Source organism: Odontomachus brunneus, unplaced genomic scaffold (assembly GCF_010583005.1).
Source record: "Odontomachus brunneus isolate Ranch 3 - 2012 unplaced genomic scaffold, Obru_v1 Obru_scaffold_113, whole genome shotgun sequence".
In the NCBI taxonomy this organism is placed as follows: domain Eukaryota; kingdom Metazoa; phylum Arthropoda; class Insecta; order Hymenoptera; family Formicidae; genus Odontomachus; species Odontomachus brunneus.
The window spans coordinates 982485-1003566 of NW_022639563.1; the positions used below are offsets into that span (position 1 = coordinate 982485).

A 21082-nucleotide genomic window follows, 5' to 3' on the forward strand; every position below is an offset into this window, starting at 1 on the left:
TAAGAGCAATGCTCGCGTTTGCTAATTTTTCATCTAATACTTTATCAGTTTTTTTAATTTTTTGAAATCCTATGTGTAATATATATATTCCCGCTTTTATATACTCTCACGCCAACTCATTTTCTTAAAAAATAGGAGCGAGTTGAAAAATCGGCGCGGCGTTTCTATCTTATCAGGCGCGTTTTGTATTCCGAGATTAAGACATAAATCCTCTTACGCGCGGACGGCAGCCCGACTCGCAGTAACGTTTGAATCCTTTTCTCGCGAGAGGCAAAATGTCAGATAAGTTTCGTCACGGCGCCCGGCGTTCACCGGCACCGCCTATACACGAGATGTCCGTCATCGGAAAGAATTCCACGCGCGTTTCACATACCGACGTCAACGTTGCACACGAAGCACCAAGGGGAGGGAGTAGGGGATTGAAATAAGTCTCCGATATTTCTTGCATTCCACGTGAGAAATGCGCTGGTGATATTTAGACAAGACGCGTCAGTACGTGGAATACTGAAAGAGGGAAGACCGAGAGTGAGTAAGAGAGAGAGTAGGTAAGAGAAAAAAGTAAGAGAGACGGATTGATATACATTTTTATCACGGTAGAATCGCCTTTTGAAAATTTATAATGTAATAACACGCCCGGTAAATATTCGTATTTGCAGCGCGCAAAGTGTTTGCGTATGCAACGCAATGTGGAATCGAAGGTTCGCACCCCTTTTTCCCCCGCTGCTGATAGCTCGGCGAGAAAAGCATACGAGTGAGGCGACGATGCCGGTAAATATACGAGGTTACGCCGCGACGATATTTTAAAATGCGCGAGGCAAATTATTTTTGATGCCGTGACAATATCAGGACGTAGGAAGAAAAGAAGAAAACGATGGAGGAGAGTAAGTGGAGACATACAAGTTCGAGCGAATTTACAAGAAGGAAACCCTTCCGCCTGACTACCGGATAAAATATTATACCGGATATTTCCCTCTACAACTTTTTATCTAGAAATTTTCCGTGCATTCACCCGCACCTCGAAGTAAAAGGGAAAAAATCCTTTCGAGACGCCGACGATGGACCAGGTAGTCTCGTGCGTGCTTTTAAAATCGTTGTTGGGATATGGAAATGAGTGCAAGAACGAGTGCCGCGAAACGAATTCATTTCTTCGCCGCGAGATTGCATGTTGAAAGAAAATACATAGCGATTCTTGCGATTCTTCGTCGGTATAATTTCAACGATTACGAACGTGAAAAATGCTGATGCGATTCCACCCGGACGAACAGGAACACGTCTTGGATTTTTCGAAAGTAGTCAAATAGTGTCAGGGGAAAGATTTCGCGTCATAATGTCTGAATAGATATGCGCAAGAAACAACTCCGTTAGTGCAACTAAATTTTCTGTTATCTGGAGGTCAGATGAAAAACTCGCTTCTGAAAAACAGAAAGATTCCCGTAGAAGGTTTCTATTCAAGCCAATTTCTCTCAGTTGTCTCAACCGAGTTTTAATGCAGTTTGAATGTTCAGACAAATGTTTTCGTTCACAATGACAGAAATATTATTTCTCGTTTTCGTCTCCATTCAGTTGCATGAATTGAAATTTATTTCCGTGTAGTTAAAAAACGGAGGAGAAGGGACAAAAAAGTAACGACGCCGCCTCGGAAAATCGCACGATACCTTACATCGTTACAGATCGCAAGCCTGTTAACCGATAATAGGTTACTCTAATCGCTCTGTAAGGCGAGGGAGAGGATATCGTTTTTCCGAGAGTTGCAAGCAGTCGCATTATCTTGGCAGAAAGGACGGCAAACTTAGCCCGCTTGACCGACTAACGAGCGTAATTACAGGGAGCCCGGTATTGCGCGAAACACACAGGTGGTGTAATGATGTAACTTGGGAATTACCTTTAGGAATTGCTCACGTGGGAGCAATTAATACGTGGCGCTCTCGGGGCCAATGCCTCAAAGCACTAACCGTAATTTCAATTCATTAACGGCAAGACACTCGTTCGCCCGGGAAAGAAATTCAGAGTAATGCTCGCCACAATAGGAGCGCGCAAAATTACGGGTTACGTTGGTAAATTACTTTAACACGAAGATATTATGTAGTTCACGGGACAAAAATTAAACCGCACGAATGTAGGAAATGTTAAAAACGAAGCCGCACCAGCCGGTAGGAAGATTGGACGCTTTCGTGCAAATTTACACAGAGTTTCCGTTATCTGTAGCGCGCTAAAGCAATTAAGTTGCAAAAGTTCGCGATATTTCAACATTCCTCCGACCACGATTTACGCCCCTACGGCGCGCGCGGTCGGAAAATATCGGTTTTTCTGCGAGGGTATTCAGAATCGATGCTACTAATGGGGAGATTCCGGTAACTTCGGCAACGTGGATAATACGGCGAAGGTATTTTCAACGCTAAAAATACGGCGATGAAAAATAAAAAGCCTTATAGTTTGCTGTTCTCAAATTATCCGCGATATTAGGGAAAATCAGAGGCCGATTAAAATATTTTAATGTAATCGATATTATATTATCAATTTAACGAGGCCACGCATGTACAAATATCATAGTTGTGTAATAGTTAGTATACATTACATTAAGGTGACTAGACGTCCTAATTTTTCATCCTTTGTCCCGAATTTTTTTGAGTGCTATTTGGGACACCGATTTGTCATCATTTTCAATGATTGTAAAATAATTTTCGAATCTTTTTACTTCTCCTCCCACCGTTTCACACATTTATGAAATGTCCCGAATTCAGGGCTGGAAAATCTGGTCACCTTATATATACCGCGAGGAGAAACGAGAAGATTACTTACAAATGACGTCTTCACGATATACCCCGACGATCGCACCTCGTTATTCTCGACACTCCCGAGACTTATTAACGCGCGAGACTCACTTTCAATGGATAAAAGACGTGAGAAACGCGGAGCGATGTGGATTGATGTGTGCCCATGGCTGCTGCTTGGCGCGAAAAGATCGAGCATTTCGCGCGATTCATTACCAATGTCTAGATTGAATAACCACGATGACAACCTCGTAGTGCAAAACGAACGCGATTGGTTAAGGCATCCGCCGTAGAGATTGCGTCGTTGTAGATGCGCGACCTCGTTCGCATCATTGGCGCGTTCACATTCACGCACTTTTGGCACTTTCGGCGCGCTAATGAACTTTTGGTGTACGTGATTGACAGCGCGCGCGTCTGCGATCTTTTCATGCCGAACAACTGCCATGGACACAATGCTCCGTATTCCATACATCTTTCATTTGTGTCCTGTGAGTCTCTTGTGGAAATAAGTATTAGAGTGCCGAAAACAACGACGTGCGGTCGTCAGGACATATCGTAAGTACATTATTACGAAGTAATCTTGTCGACACTTCTCGACACATACAGTTAATGTGACCAGATGTCCCGATTTTTCACCTTTTGTCCCGAATTTTTTCGAGTGCTATTTGGGACACCGATTTGTAACTGTTTTCAATGATTCTCAAATAATTTTCGGACCTCTTTATCCCCCTCCCCCGTTTCGCATATTTATGAAATGTCCCGAATTCAGGGCTAGGAAATCTAGTCACCTTAATGGGATGCCGGAGCGAGCGACGAGCTTGATAAGCGTCGATAACGTAGAGCGATCATCAAAAAGTATAAAATGTTATCATCATTTACCGACGATATTGAATTTATGTACACATAGATACTTATGGAATAAAGACGATTGTCAACTGGCGCTAACATGATACCGCTATCATCTTTTCACAGATGTTATGCAAGTGTGTGTGCTACATTATCATTTCAATTTTCTTGCACATAGACGTTACGTAAATGTGAATGCCACGTTGCCGATATTCGTATTCTCTCCAAAATAGGCTCTTACTACTTTTTTGATGAATTCTTCAAACCGCTTGTGTACTGAGCGCATCAAAGAAATAGTTTTTAGAGAAGAGTGTTGTAGGCGCAAGCGTAGTTTACGAATAATTTTTTGAAAAATATATTACCTATTATTTGAGTTTTCAATATAATTAGCAACGGTAAAACGAGATATCACTTTTATTTCGCACTGACCAATGTTACACTTTATTTTCACATGTAATTTTATCATATAAATTGGAGCAGTCAGTACGCTGTAATTTTTGAAAAATGAAATTAGTGTCACGATAGCAACAGTTCCACATTGTTTCCATCCTTGAGGCAGGAATGCCCTACCTCATTTATGCATGTATTTTTATTATACAAAAGCATTTTTAATTTGGTCAAGTCAACACAAAGTAAAATTTGTTGGGAAATGTCGTTGACGTGATACCGAATACCTTTGCAAAACTATTGTCTCGTGCTGATTCGACAAAATTAAAAACCTTTTGCATAGTGAAAGTACGTGCGAAAATAAAGCAGAGCATCCAATATGAGACGAAAACGATAAGAAACGGTTACTATTACAACATCCAATCTTTCTATAAGGTTAACTTATTTCTACCTACTTTTTCGTACGGTAAATGAATTCAGACTTTGCTTATCTCGTACACAATAACTGCAAGAAGAACGTTACACTTTGATTGAGATCCCAAAGTTTTACTTTTCAATTTCTAAATAAAAATAACGTAACTGTCCGTAACTGCTCGAAATAAAAACTCGAATTAAAAACTCTTTTGCATGGTAAAAGTATGTGCGAAAATGAAGCGGAGCATTTCTCAATATGAGACGAAAACGAAAAGAAACTAATTACTATCACGACATCGAATCTTTCTGCAAAGACTATTTCTTTCTACTTCCGTCGAATGAAAAACCTTTTTGCAAGATGAAAGTACGTGCGAAAATAAAGCGGAGTATTCTACGTGATCCGGGAGACGATGCCGAGCGAAACAGTCAAACTTCATGTCATTTTAGAAAATACATCTTTGTAAATGCGAAGATAACTTAAAAAAACCGTAAGATATTTTCCCAGAATGTACTCTAGATGCTAGCACTATATGATCTAAATAACCTGCAATAACATAACCGACTTTCGGCCAGTGCGCGAGAATCCGAATTTCCTACGACCTAAGTTGAATCCAACGTTATGAACGAATTTGAGATATAGGAAAATTATTTTCAAGATTGCTGCTGAGGGAGTGGAATGACACAAACACACATTGTCACCCAGGAGACGATGCAGAACGAAATAAGCGCACCTGACATTAATTTCGAAAATACACCTTTTCAAGCGCGAATATTACTTTAAAAAACTCTGAAAAACTATCCCAGAATGTGCTCTACATGCTAACACTACATGAGCCAACCTGTAGTAACATGGACCGACTTTCGGACCATGTAGGATAAGTACCACTGCGCATGCGCGACAATCCAAACTACTACGATGGATCTAACGTTATGGGCGCAACTTTGGGATATTGGGAAATTATTTTCACGATCCTGTGAGCGATAATAAGGGAATAGAATGACTAACACACGTTGTTATCCAGGACACGATGCAGAACGAAAAATGCACACTTCACGTCTTTTGCGAAATTGAATTCTCACAATCGCAAAAATTACTATAAAAGACTGTGAAAAATTACCCTAGAATGTGCTCTACATGCTAACAGTATATGACTTAACCTGCAATAATATGACAGACTTTCGTTCCATGCGCAAAATAGATACTATAGCGTATGCGTGAGAATTCGAATATTATGCTACAATGGATCAAATGTTATGAGCGCGACTTTGTGATATTGGCAAATTATTTTCACGATTCTGGGGTGATACCCAGAAGTATAAGTAGAATAACATTGACATAGAAGATAAGTAGAATAACATTGACTCACATTGTCATACAAGAGACGATGCAGAGCGAAATACGAACAATTCACGTTATTTTCGAAAATATACCTGTGCAAACGCGGACATTTCGCGCGTTAAAAAACTTTAAAAAATTATCCGAGACTTAACTAACTCGGCTTAATAAATTAGCAACGCCTCAAAACACTTGGGTCCGAATCTTGGCTCTAGAAATGTAGCGGAAATAAAAAACACATCGGTCCGAATCTCGGCTTAATAATTTAGCGGGAAATCGGAACATTTCGAGTCTCGGCTTAATAATTTAATTTGTTGTTTTCAATTCGTCGAAATTTAATTTGTCGTCTTGTCAACAAACGCGTACGTATAAGAAAATATCTCAGAAGAGATAGTATGTCATATATAATACGACATAACAAGTTATAAACTATATAAATAGTATACATAGAGCATACGTAAAGTATATATAAAAGATATATATATAGCATAAAAAATATATATAACATATACAGAGCACATAAATATGACATGTTGAAATATATCAGTTCAATGTATCATCAAGAAATAATCCGACGAGAAGGAAGCCTGCCAAATCGAAATTTCATTTGGCCATTGTTATGCAAGAATGATCCAATTAAAAAAATTATAAACTTTTATTAATGGATACTCCATTCATATCTTTTTAATCCAAACAAAAAAATTCATGCCTTATAAATGCTTGAAATGAATTAAGAAACAGTTTTTTTATTTTTTACAATTCACGTCTTTTTACGCATTTTTCTAAGGATTGAGCTAGTTAGTACTCTTAAGAAGTGGAAATGCCTGACTCGTTGAACTATTGCGAAAATCTCAGAGTTAATTTCTTTGGTTGGATCATTCTTACATAACTCCGGCGCATTACAAATTCCAATTCTTACTTTACTTCCCGTCGGACCCAATGCGATTTACATGTACGTGCATGCAATCTACGTAAAGTGACGCTTTACTATATGAGCGTCTAAATTGAGCGCTCACCATTGTGCGTCATCCCACGGTGTCCAGAGTCCACCAGCCATCCTGTCGCTGCATCTGACACTGCAATGGTCCTCGCGTCTTACGTCGCCTGTAATTCACTCCCGACCACGGTAATCTAACGGAGGTTTTACGAAAAATCCCGTCTCTCTTGTGGGATACACTCCGAGTTGCGAATTGCGTATGAAATATCGCGAACTACGTTTTCGAGAAAATGTCGGCCTTTCAGATAAACGACGAGTATGAGCGACGAATTCAGCAACGGTCCGATCGAGTTGTAGTGTATCGCTTTGATATACGCGCGACGCAAATCGCTTATGAAGAAAACGGAATCCGCGAGCGAAGGAAACACGCGACACGAAGGCCAATCTCGCGAAATCTTTCGACGTGTGAGCGAAGTAATCTGTGCGTAATTCTCACGTACGACACGGAATATCCCTAATGTAACGTTTTGATGGTGCAGCGTAGTAGGCAATACAGCTCCGCAATATTTTTGCGGATAACAGCTCCGTTTTTCGACGATTGTGACTATCATTAATTTTGCGAGCAGTTTATATAATCACGTTAGGTCGCTTCACGCAAGTGCCGAACGATATCAAATTTTACTTAATAACGAACTCTACTTTATAAAATATAATCGCGGTTGCATTTCCCAATGCAATTGCGATTCAAGCTCACGCGAGAGAGAAAATTGAGAAAATTAACGACCGGCGGAAGACCTATGATGCGGGTGATATGATTGCGCATTTTTTGTGGCGCAATCTCTTTGCGCATTGGCGCACTGCTCGAGACACCTGGAAGATCGCATTTAATAAAACTAAATAATTTTATAAAATTTTGAATATTCAGAGGATATACTAAATACTTTAAGTATCTACCAGATAGTGTTAAAGTTTCATTAATCAAAATTTCCTCCGACAAGAATCGTCGACTAATAAATAATCCAAGTTAATCAATTTCTAAAGATATATACTTGAAGAAAAATATTTGAAAAATTGTTTTGCCAAATTTATGTAAAATATGCATTATCACTAATATTATTATTTGAAAAAGCGATCTTCCAATTGTTTCAGTGTGATTTTTATTGGACGGCACATCGTACACATACTACGATTACAGCAAAGTAAATCGCATTGATACGATAAGCATGCACTACATCAAAAGACTTTTTGTCTTTCTATTATTAATATGTTTCTTGTTCTGACTCACCAAACCGCCATTCTGCTTTCGTTTCTGGAACAGAAAAATGCCATTTCGCCGATTAGATTCGTGCATTGATGACAATTTGAGTGAAGAAGCTTGAAGGATTAAAAAAAAAAATAAACGCGATATTTCTCATACTAAAAGAATTTTTCAGAATGCATTCACACTTGGAATATTCCACTTTCCTTTTTCTCGACGTTGTAAATAAATCTCTTAATCAGAACAAATCAAAATTTTTTTTTCAAGTAGTGATGTTACTCAGAAAACATTCTCCCCGCATGGAATTACAATTTAACGCGATTTTTTATTCGATTCAAATTACCTCCATTTCAAGCGAGAGAATTATCAATCTTGTCGAACTTCTAATTACAAATATTAATTAATGAAACTCACCTTCGAGCTAACCCCGCTCGGCCCGAGCCAGATCCTACGGCGCAGCAACCCCTAAGAGTCGGCTGATTGTTTGTTTCGTCTCTGCAATAGAAAGCAGATTTAATTTAGTATTACACACGACAATGGAGACATTAAGGAACTCGATTTCAAACAAGAGAATTTCCAGTTTTATCTGAGTTATCGGAATTATGAATTCAAATTAGTGAAACTCACCTTCGCGACAACTCTGCCAAGCCTGAACCGGATCTTTCGGCACAGCATCCCCTTAGAGTCGAGTGCTCGTCTCTGCAACAAAAAAGATTTAATTGAGTATTAATTAGTTACATGACAACATTAGTTACATGGAGGCATTAAGAAACTCGATTCCAAACAAAAAATTTTTCAGTTTTGTCGGATTTCTAATTATAAGTACAAATTAGTGAAGCTCACCTTCGAGCCGACTCAGACAGGCCCGAGCCAAATCCTCCGGCGCAGTATTCCCCAGGTATCACATCCCCTAGAACCACGCGACTGCGTCTGCTCTATTGGATCTGTGACAGAAATTTAATTTAGTATCAATTAGTTACACGCGACAGCAAAACGAAGAAAAGAAATTGTCGTAACGGCATGTTCGAGTTCCTTCCCAATGCGCAATAAGAAATAATTAAATAATAACTGAATAAAGAAGTAATAATATCCGATTAATTAATGGATGATAATATTAATATCTGATTGACAACCATATAATAATATCCGGTAGTATCATTTAATTACACACGACAACAAGACGCGGTAAGGAAATCATCGTAACGGCATGCTCGAGTTGTTTCCCAATACGTAATAAAAATAGTTAAATGACAACCGAATAAAGAAATAATAATACTCGAATAATAAATGGATGATGATAATATTTGATCGGCATTGAGGTACTCGATCGCGACGTTTCTCTATCTAACAAGTAAAAAAGTAAATGAAACACGGTAATTACCTGCCGCGGTAAAGTCCGCAGCATCTGCTCGCGTGAGAAGTACGCGTATTAATTTGTCTTAATTTGTCTTAATTATCACCTCAATTGTCACGAAGTCGAAATGCGATATTAAACATCGGCACAGAAAATAACGCGGCAGCTCCCGATGTGTTTGTCTCGACGGTTGAGAGTACTATGGCGTGACGCTCGATCACGTGCTCACGCACGCATGTTTACATGATCCGGCCGCGCGTCCCCCCAAGCGCTGTTCAGTCAGTGGCACAACGAGCCGTTACGACGGTATGTTTACTTAGTTTTTGTGGAACCTAGAGTTTTTGTTAGAGCTGTTACCCAAATATTGTTATTACCGATTATTCGATCATCATTATTTCGTTACTATTCTTACTATTTATTCGTTACTATACTCGAATATTATCATACGATTATCGAACAGATATTATTATTACTAACACTTAATATTCGAGTATTATTATTTCTTTATTCGATTATTTAATTTATTTGATTATTATTTAATTATTGCTGTTACGCATAGGAAAGTAACTCAGGCGTGCTGTTACCATTTTTTTACCTCGTCTTTTATCAGTTATTATCGCTGTTGTCCATTTATTCTTATTTATTGTTATTACCGATTATTTGCTTATCGTTATTCCGTTATTAGATATTTTCGGACAGCTCACACCTTCAAAGGACGTCCTAAGAATATTCTGATAACGTTTCTCCATCCTAAAAACGTCTTCAGAATGTATTTTGGAAAATTTGTATTATTTGGAGTGCACTAGTGTGCAACGGGCATTAGATGTAAGTGTAAATAGTACAAGCAACTCGAACAAACCTATTATTATCACTAACATTTAATATTCAAGTATTATTACTTCTTTATTCGGTTATTTAATTTATTTCGTTATTATTTAATTATTGCTATTATGAATAGAAAAGCAACTATATACTAATATTTTCGAATAATAAATGTTAGTAATAATAATATCTATTCGACAATCGTGTGATGATATCCGCGAATGCATAATAACGGAATAACGATGATCGAATAATCGATAATAACAATGAATAACAATAACTGGGCAACGACGATAACTGATGAAAGAGGTAAAGTAGATTCCTATAAAGTAATAATAAAATAATAACCAAATAAATTAAATAATAATCGAGTAAAAGTAATAATACTGGAATATTAAATGGATGATGGTAATATTTGATCGAAGAATATTTAATATTTGATTAAGGAACTCGCCGTTTCTCTATCTAATAAATAAAAACGTAAATGAAACGTGGTAATTACCTGTCGCGGTAAAGCCCGCAACATCTGCTCGCGTGAGGAGTACGCGTCTTAATTTGTTATAATTGTCGTGAAGTCGGATATTATCACACGATTGTCGACCAGATATTATTATCACTACCATTTAATATTCAAGTATTACTTCTTTATTCGGTTATTATTTAATTTATTCGATTATTATTTAATTATTGCTATTACGCATAGGAAAGCAACTCAAGCGTACCATTACGACAATTCCTTTACCTCATCTTTAATCACTTATTATTGCCGTTTTCCAGTTATTATTATTCCGTTATTATCCACTCGCGGATATTATCACACGATTGTCGAGCAGATATTATTATCACTACCATTTAATATTCAAGTATTACTTCTTTATTCGGTTATTATTTAATTTATTCGATTATTATTTAATTATTGCTATTACGCATAGGAAAGCAACTCAAGCGTACCATTACGACAATTCCTTTACCTCATCTTTAATCACTTATTATTGCCGTTTTCCAGTTATTATTATTCCGTTATTATCCACTCGCGGATATTATCACACGATTGTCGAGCAGATATTATTATCACTACTATTTAATATTCGAATATTATTACTTCTTTATTCGATTATTATTTAATTTATTCGGTTATTATTTAATTATTGCTATTACGCGTAGGAAAGCAACTTGGGCGTGCCGTTATAACGATTTCTTTACGATTTCTTCGTCTTTGTTCAGTTATTATCGTCGTTGCAATAAACAGTTGCGTAGGCTCTGAGGAAACTATATATACATACATACACACACACACACACACACATACACACACACACACACACACATACACACACTCTGAATATTCGGGCGTTGTGTAAAATACGATAAAAATACATCCCGAAAAATATCCGTGAACTAATTTTTCGCTCTACTTTACCATAGTTCTTAGAAAACCTAATCGCATGTAATCATAAACTTTTCTGCAAACTTTTCGTATCTTTTTTGATCATCGAAGCTAAATTCTGAAAGTGTAGTAGTGATCTTTGAAATTTTCCTGATTGGAACATCCACAGTTTCGGTAAGTACAATACAACTTGCAAAATGTTTGTATTAAACAAATATTGCACTAACTGACAACTCAAAATTTAAATTTAAACATATCTTTTCGTTTTCGTCACATTGAATAATGCTCTAATTTATTTTTGCATGCACTTTTGTAATGTAAAAGCGTTTGTAATTCTGTCCAACCAACAAGACGTAAACTTTGCAAAAAAAAGTCAATGTTGTTGTCGGTAAAGTTTTCATGTCCGGCATCCCCTTAATTACATATAATGTAGAATACATATGAACTTGTAAAGCAAATTCTGTTCATACGTATATACGTGGATCGTCGCGCGCGCGTTTTATACGGTTGACAGTCAGTCGTTTTGTATCAGTCAACTCAAGTCGAAATTTTGGTTTTACATTAACTCTTCAAATTCTTCCGAACATAGAGAGTCAACGCAAAATTTCTAACAATAATATTGTACAAACCATTGTTCTATCTTGATGTTACAAATAATTACTATCATATTCTCCATATTAAGTTTTATAAACTTTTCCACAATTATTTTATATTCAATTATTTCGATATCCTATTAATACTTGATATTTATTTAATCTTTTAATAAACAAAATATTATTGCATTTATTTTAACTGCAGACAGGACATGAGATAAATAAATATAAAATAATTAATATCGATAAATAATGGGATTATTTGTAAATGAAGGAATAACCTTTCTTTATAATTACTTTTTTTCATAATTATTTCTTCACATACACACATAATTGCAGATGACAATTCTGATAGGACATGGAGATTCCAAAAAGAAGAAAAGAAGCTGCAAGAACAAAGACAGCTGGTTTGTGTACAATAACGAGCCATAAATATAAGTCTAGAATAAATCATGCTCTCAATAAAAAATATATAAGAATCTTCAAATCTAGTGTCTCAATAAAAAATATATAAGAATCTTCAAATCTAGTGTCTCAATAAAAAATATATAAGAATCTTCAAATCTATAATGACTAATAGGATATATTACATACAGTTTAGAATACATATGTATGAATTTATAAAGCAAATTCTGTTCATATTTATATACGTGGATATATCGTCGCGCGCGCATTATACGGTTGACAATCAATCGTTCTGTATCAAAGAGTCGAAATTTTGGTTTTACATTAATCCTTCAAATTCTTCCGAACTTGGAGAATTAACGTAAAATTTATAACAATAATATTTTATAAACCATTGTCCTATCTTAATGTTACAAATGAAAACTTGATGTTACTATCATATGTATCATCATATATATCATGTTAACATATAATATGTTAATATATTATATATGTATCATCATATTAGCCTGGTTTACATCGTGCACTTGATACGCGTACTAAATAGTAACTTTCTATTAAATAATCTTAATATCGACGATATAAACAACGATATATTAAGCTGGTATAATATTCCTCAACACGTATCGATTGAATACGTCGTCGTTGATATACATTGTCAATATTAAGATTATTTAATAAAAAGTTACTATTTAGTATATATATCAAGTGCACAATGTAAACCAGGCTATTGATGATATCATATATATGAACTTGTAGAGCAAATTCTTTTCATATTTATACACGTGGATCGTCGCGCGCGCGTTTTATGGTTGATAGTCTGTATCAAAGAATCAACCCGAGTTGAAATATTACAGGAAATATTAATTCAAACAGTTGATAATAACTTATGAATACAACTATACACTACAAGAACATCAGAGAAAACTGTTACATCTCAATAACTTTTATTGAGAGCATGATTCATTCTGGATTTTTTATATTTATGGCTCATTATTGTATACAAACAGTTCTGTCTTTGTCCTTGCAGCTTCTTTCTTTTCTTCTTTTTGGAATTTCCATGTCTTATAAGAATTGTCATCTGCAATATACATATCATATTATTATCATATTATATACATATATAATATATATTATATATCATATTATTAATATAGCATCAATAATACTAAAGCTGGCACTCACAATTGTAAATTATTTTAAAATGTTGATTGGAAACATAATTAACTCTAAACTTGAATTCATAAGTTATTATTTAACTGTTAGAATTAATATTTCCTGTACTATTTATATTACTAGTAATATTATAATTTATAGTACTAGTAATATTTCTATGTACTACTACAATACAATAACAATACTACAGTACAATAACAATAATCTATGAAATAGCAAGGAAAAATAAATATTAACGGATGCCAATAAACCGAAGCGTGCTGTCCAACAAATATTAAAAGATGTACAAGTCACTGTTATGAAACTAGTATACTAGATTCTAAGACTATCTTTTCACAATTGTAAATTATGTACAATCTTTTTTTTGAGAACACAATTACTTTTAGATTTGTATTTACTGCTCGTTATCCAGCTGTTTGGATTAATACTTCCTGTAATATATCTGTATACTAATAGATTTAAATCTGGATTCAATATAATAACAATAATCTGAATTTAATATAATAATAATAATTTCTTAAACAGAAGAGAAATGTTAACAGATGCCAATAAGGTAAGACATGTTGTTCAAAAGCATTATTAGAGGCATAAATTATTCATTGTACTAGATTTGAAGATTTTTATATACATTTTATTGAGAGCATGATTCACTTTAGATTTGTATTTATAGCTCATTATTAGAATCAATATCTTGTTGTATAAAGCGAGTGCAACTACAGAGATTCATCAGTAATCAGATTCACTAAACTATAATTAACTTTGATGTCACGACACTACTATTGACACTACTATGGCTTGATTTGTTTAACGATAACAGATTATGAATGCTAGCTTCAATTTCGACGCGAGTATCAAATTCTTTATCCTCTCGATATGTTCGTCAAGTTTATTAATATTGTTAATCTGTATAATGATTTGACTCACAAATATGTGATGTATCGCTAGCCATAATCTCCGGCGTCCTTTACCTTGGCGTCCCATGTCTCGGCATTCTCCGTGATCCCCGTCTTTGCTTCCCGTCTCAGTATCCTGAGTTCTGCTTCGCCGTGGTATTGACACTCACAGATACGATTCAATCGGAGAATGCATGTTAACGAACACGATATTGACAGCCCGCGCAAATATTTCAAGGGCGCCAAAATTTGACGAGAATATACACGATATATACCGCAGGGTAGCGCGTCGATCGGCGGCACATGATGTTATACAATCACTATACTCGCTGCAGGGGTACAAATTCTTGGGACCTAACGCGCCGGGCGAGTCTCTGTACGCATGCGTGAACTACGCCGCAGCCTATCCGCGCGGGGCTCCGATTACTCAGTTTTTAATTCCATAAGTTTGCTGTAGCACTGCTCGCTTCTTGTTGCCGAGCATGCGAGCGTCATACTTCCACCATTGAACGTTTGAGAAGTCAACAATCAACACTACCAAAATATACCGAAACTTCGAGACAGATAAGCTTTGTGTGTCGTGTTTTTGTCTGATTGTTTTTATCTCGATCTGGCGAGCGACGCGCATTACAGGATACGTGATCGATTCGTTGGTTATTGTTTACGTCAGATGAATCGGGCTCTCATCGGCATTGTGTTATTTAGTACGCGTTTCTTTTAGTCGAGTTCCGGCCTAACCGCTATTATGATAAGACGTGTTCGAACACGTCGGACCTGATTTTTTGGGATTTGTACCTCGGTACCTTGGATGAAAAGACAATTAAAATAATCTGAGTCCAAGTAAAATAAGAAGGAAGAAACGAAATTTCTTTTAATCGAATCGTATTTATGTAAGAGCCTGTTAGGGCCAATGCTAGAATGCTGCATATCAAGAAGCAAAGCCGAGAAATACAGGACATCGGATCACGGCCAGCGACATATCGTATATTCTCCGGTATTCATACATGTATCGTATATTGTTCGCTATTTGTTATATAAAAGATTTTCATTTTTAATAATTTATTTACTGTCTTTTTTTCAGGTGTTGCAAAATGAAATTGTTTTAATTATAAGGATATCCTGTGCAACTTTATCACATCTTTTTTTACATTGAGGAGGAAAATATCTACAAGATGAATAATATATGGTACTAGTATTTACTTAAATCCAAATTTCTTTATTTAAATAGGGCAAACAATTATTTTCATAAAAAGCTAAGAGGTTTCCTTACACTGAGAAGAAAAATATTTACAAGAAAGATAATACACGGTACTAATAACATTTACTTAAATCCAAATTCTTTTATTTAAATAGAACAAACAATTGTTTTTTTAAAAGCTAAGAGGTTTTAAAGAAATATATACTTTCTTATTTGAGAAATATTTTATATTAGTTTGAGTAAATGTGTTATTAATACATGGAATAAATATTTCTTATCCTTTTCTCTCATCATATATTTCTTAACACGATTCTCATATAAATTGGTATCGTTTTGTTTGTGTAACATTCTCTAAATTATTTTACCATTGTTATACTTTTACTGCAACTCTGACTATAAATTTCAAACAATGGCTGAGAGAAAAATATTTAAAAAATAAAACAGGTTTATTCGATGGTTGCTAGTAATATATTTACTTAAACTCATATTCTTTTATTTAAATAAGATAAATAATTGCTTTCATGAAAAGAACTAAAGTTTTAAGAAAATATATACTTTCTTATTTGTGAAAAATATATTAATATAAATAAATATGTTACTAGTACCTAAAATGTATATGTTACTAATTAAAATAAGTATGTTTTATTTTTTGGATACTTTTTCTCACTTTTTTCTTTTTTTTCTTTTTTTTCTTTTCTTCATGTATGTGCTATATATAGTATGTTGCAAAATGAATTATACTCAATCAAGTTGGGAGCTTATCAACTGCCAAAATTGAAAGTTATTATGAACAAACTCTTACACAATAATAATATAATTAATAATTAAGAGTACTAAGTAATAATAAATAATAATATGACTAATAATAATTAATAATAATAATAATCTATAGTATGATTGCTGTAGGCAAGCCCATAAAAAATGACTCAATTGTGATAGTTTTGACAATTTTGATAATTTGGTGAGCTTTCAACTTCATTGTGTCTAAACTGCTTTGCAACTTATACATCGAATTTGTACATGTATAACGATTAAAAAAAGACAATTTTGCGTATCAGTCTATATATTTTTCGTGCTTTTCAGTACATTTTCACCGCTCCTTTGCTGAGATACGCAAAAACACGGTAGAAATACGACGCAAAGGATAAACTTTTTGAAAATTTCAAATGGTCGCACATGCTCAGTTTAGACGCCGCTTCGCCTTAGCAAATGCTCGCGTTGTCATGAGCCAGCCCAGCCCATTCGCAACGTCGTGCCGAGCGAGCGCGCTGGCAAGGAGTTACGGGCTCCTTCGACCCGGACGACCTGCTCCCGACGCGTACCCGGCGTCGGTGATATATATTCGGGCGCAACGCGCGATGCTCGAGGGTCCACTCGAGTTACGCGACCGAGCAGCGCGGAATGCTCCCTCGGAACCATATTGAAAATTATGTGACCGTCTTATCGCGCTGCTTTATGTCCACGTTTCAAGACCCGCGGCGATCATTAGGACCGTCGATCATTCAGTTCAGCAAAGGGTCGCTCATCTGACCTTCCGTGCAACGCGCGCTTTACTCCAATGACGTATTCATGATACAGCGATGTCGCGACTACTGCGAAGTCAACCGGCATATGGTTAACAGTATCAAGTGTTTACCGTATTGTTATAGCGGGGGTCCTAATTGAACACGGTCTATTATTCGGTGCACAATATGAAGCGATTGTTTTCTCGGTTATGTTCCTTTGATGTTTCTCGATGTGTATACCGAAACAGGGACGGCTTGCAAATCGAATCCAATTGAAAAGTGTCAATTTATTATGACGCACGCGCGCTACGGCGAAAAGCCGGACGGTGGAAGCGGGACGAAATCTCTCGGAAAAACTGCTCAAGCCGCCAAGATTTCATCCACGAGTATGCCGGCGCATATAGTAATACGTCTTTCCCTTCTTTCTGTTGCAGATATCCAGGAGTTTTACGAGCTGACGCTGCTCGACGAGTCCAAGTCGGTGCAGCAAAAGACAGCGGAAACGATTCGCATCGCGGACAAATGGGAAGCCAGCGATGGACCGATCACGCCGACCTTCGCCCAGAATGACGTGAGTTTTCCTAACACTTTTCGTTTTCTTATTCTCTGCGCGCGATACACGATATATTGTTCTCAAGTCTGAGATATATATATATATCACCCAAGTCGAAATTTTCAACCTACTTTCGACCTCAATTTTACATTTAACTCACTACTCTCACAAAAAAAAGAAAATATTTCACTGTCGCAGCTAATCGTGACTTGCTGGAAGTGTGTTATAATTAAAAATCTCCTGCTGTAACTAAAACTTTTGCTATTGTTGTCGTTACATTGGTTTCATAGCTAAATATATGCCTACTGGTAGCTATACGTTTAGGTATTCATCACCCTCAAGAAAATATAATTTTATTCTTAGAGGAATCCTCTTATACATGGCCTCAAGAGGATTAACACTAAAAGAAAAACATCTTAACATCCAAGAAAAAAACTCTAGTTGTGCAAAGTATTTCCCATAATTATATATTCTAAGTGGAAAATTTTACCGCAAGAGTATTCCTTTCTTAATAAAATGAAACTATTAATGGGAATTAGATATTAATATTAGATATCATTGTAATTTCTTTGAATTGAAAGAAATATATTTATTTGAAGTAGACTGCTTTTTTATTATAAAATATTTATATTAAGAACACGATACTTGGACTGTAGAAAGAAGATGAAATTTTTCTTTAATATTGTACTTTGGTACAATGTATTTTCTTTTTGATTTTAGAAAAATCTTGGGGCTATACATAAGAGGATTCCTTATCTAAAGATGATATATTTTTCTTGGGTGCTCTTTTATTTAGCATACTAGCTTTATCGAGAGACCCTCTTTAGAAACTAGGAACTGGTATTTTGTGTTTTCTGGAATTTAGATGCACTAAATAAGATTTCAGTTTTTATGTGAATTAAACCTATACTAACCCTGCAGAACATACAAATGTTAGAAATATCTATTAAAAGTAAGATTCAAGTCGAAAGTAAAGCTAAAATTTCGACTTGGACTCTCCAAAAATCACAGAATCGCGTTGCAAGTCACGCGACGTTTCTCATCAATAGACGATAGCAATCAGACACGATTTTTAGTAAGATAAATTTTCAATACTGCGAACACACTGCGCGGAAACGAACTTCCTGTACCTTTGTGCGCTTCGTTACTTCAGCGGACGATTGCTAATATTTCATTTGTTGTACAACGAATATTGTCTGATTAGTTGTCGAATAGAGCATTCTTTAGAATCCTTTTCTGCTTCTTTAGAAACTTTCTGCGGACACTCTGTCTAACAACCGATCGACACATTGACAACAAACTCGTCGTACGCGACAAGTGAAATATTAGTCTTACGAGATGCTCGTATAACGAAAAAAAAATAAATGCACGCTGCTTCCGGATTGATTCACCGTGGTGAACGCTAATCACGCGTCGCTTATCGCGGTCGTGCCTATCGCGTAATTAGCGCCGGTAATTATGATCGGCGAGTCGATTGGCCCGGGGAGGTATCATGCGGGTCCAATCAATCGGCGAGTTCGCCGATTTTAATTGCTAATTGCGGACCGCGTCGTCCCCTCCCCGACCTCTCTTCCTCCTGTCTCGTGTCCCCGCAATCGATGACCGTAACGTTGCTGCGACGTCATACCGGCGATGTCGTAGTGGCGAACGATCGACGCTCAGCATGGCGCAACGATTGCGCCGTGCACTTCGTTGCCATCTCGGTCACGTACGCCCACTTTCGGGTTAACCCGATCGTTAGTGTAATTTCACGAAGATGAAAATACTCGCGATTGATGAGAATACTCCGGCGAAGAGGTAACGACGTCTGCCTCCCTCTACTGTTCGTTATTTTTGGAAACTAGTTTCGATACGCTGTGCCGAAGAGAGCCATTGTTGACTATTTTCCCGGGACACTATTGAAATCGGCACAATCGACGCGTTGCCTGAAAAAATAAAAACGCTAAATTTCAAATATAACGTTTCGGTGATGCGTTACCGCCGCCATTTGAAGGCGGTGAAGCGTAACTGAAAAATATCTATAGAATAAGAGAAAAAAGGGAAACAGAAAGAAGAAAACGATAGTGCGTGTTTAAGCGTCACGTTACGATATAACGGTTGTGCCGTTGCTCTCGAACTGCAGCAACGCGAACTACATTCAGAGCGACACGTCTTTTAACGAACGCATAGTGGCGCAGCAATTGCATACGACAGTCGGAACGTATAATTAGGCATACAGAGAGCAAATGAATGCGATCGAGTCCGGCATTGTGTGTCGCGCGACTCTCTCGCGCGAAGAGGACACTGATAAAGTAAATTGGCGGAGCTGTGCGACAACGACAACGGTGGGTCGGTAAAGTCTCGGTACTTTTATTGCTATCGCTTCGCGTAGAGTTTCAGTTTCCTTTGAACGCGACACGAGCGCGACGCGACGCGACGCGCCGCAACGCTTATATAGCGCATTCCGCGCGTTCATTTCATCGCGCGGACAGATATCCGCGTGTGTGAAAAGCGTCCCGTGAAATTCTTGCTGCTGTAGTGGAAAGAGAGAGAGGGAGGAAAAGGGAGGCGTAAACGAGCCGCACGTATCTCGCTCGACGCTATGTAAAGCGACGTTAAACGCCCCGGCACAATGCTTTTCGCATGCACACAGGAAATACGCGTCACCGTGTATAGGTCTGCTTTCTTTTATTCTTATGCGATCGAGATTAATAGAATGCGCGCGCCTTCACAATCCCTTTGGTGTCCCTGTTTCTCTCGAATTTTCCGACTTCTCTGGAGAAGCTCATCGTACGTTCTTACGGCTTACATTAAAAGCGGAAAAAAGCGACGAAAATCCTAATGAGGGTCCGTGTTTGCTTGCAGTGTGGTAATTACTAGGGAGTGCGAGCAATGCGAGAAGCTCAAGGGCTGCCATAACGACGTTAATCCACCCTCGTGGGGGGAATTAGAGACAAAATCTCAATATAAAATTCAAGTCAAAATTTTATTCGTCGATCGAGTGTATCTTTGTGCACGATTTTCAAATGCGGACACTTCTGTATTACTCTCCTCGTAAATACGATACTGAAGGGAGTTTTTCTGCGATTCCGCTTATAGGGGCGAGAAGTGTGTACTTGTACCGCTGTTTGCTCGTTGCGAAAGTATGAGCGTACGCGGGGATTACACCGCAAGTAACAATGTTTCGTGCCAAGCAAAATATCCCCCTTTCTTCTCCCTCTTCTCTCTCTCTCTCTCTCTCTCTCTCTCTCTCTCTCTCTCTCTCTCT

The 21082-nt window shown here is 37.0% G+C and overlaps 1 protein-coding gene across 3 annotated transcripts in view; it reads left to right on the plus strand.

Moving 5' to 3' along the window:
• LOC116849356 overlaps nucleotides 1-21082 on the plus strand; it is a 473095-nt gene that overhangs the window by 259665 nt on the left and 192348 nt on the right. For all 3 annotated transcript variants that reach the window (XM_032826434.1, XM_032826431.1, XM_032826433.1), the window contains one exon: nucleotides 17717-17853. In XM_032826434.1, the coding sequence (XP_032682325.1) occupies nucleotides 17717-17853 (137 nt within the window). The remainder of the gene's footprint in view (nucleotides 1-17716; nucleotides 17854-21082) is intronic.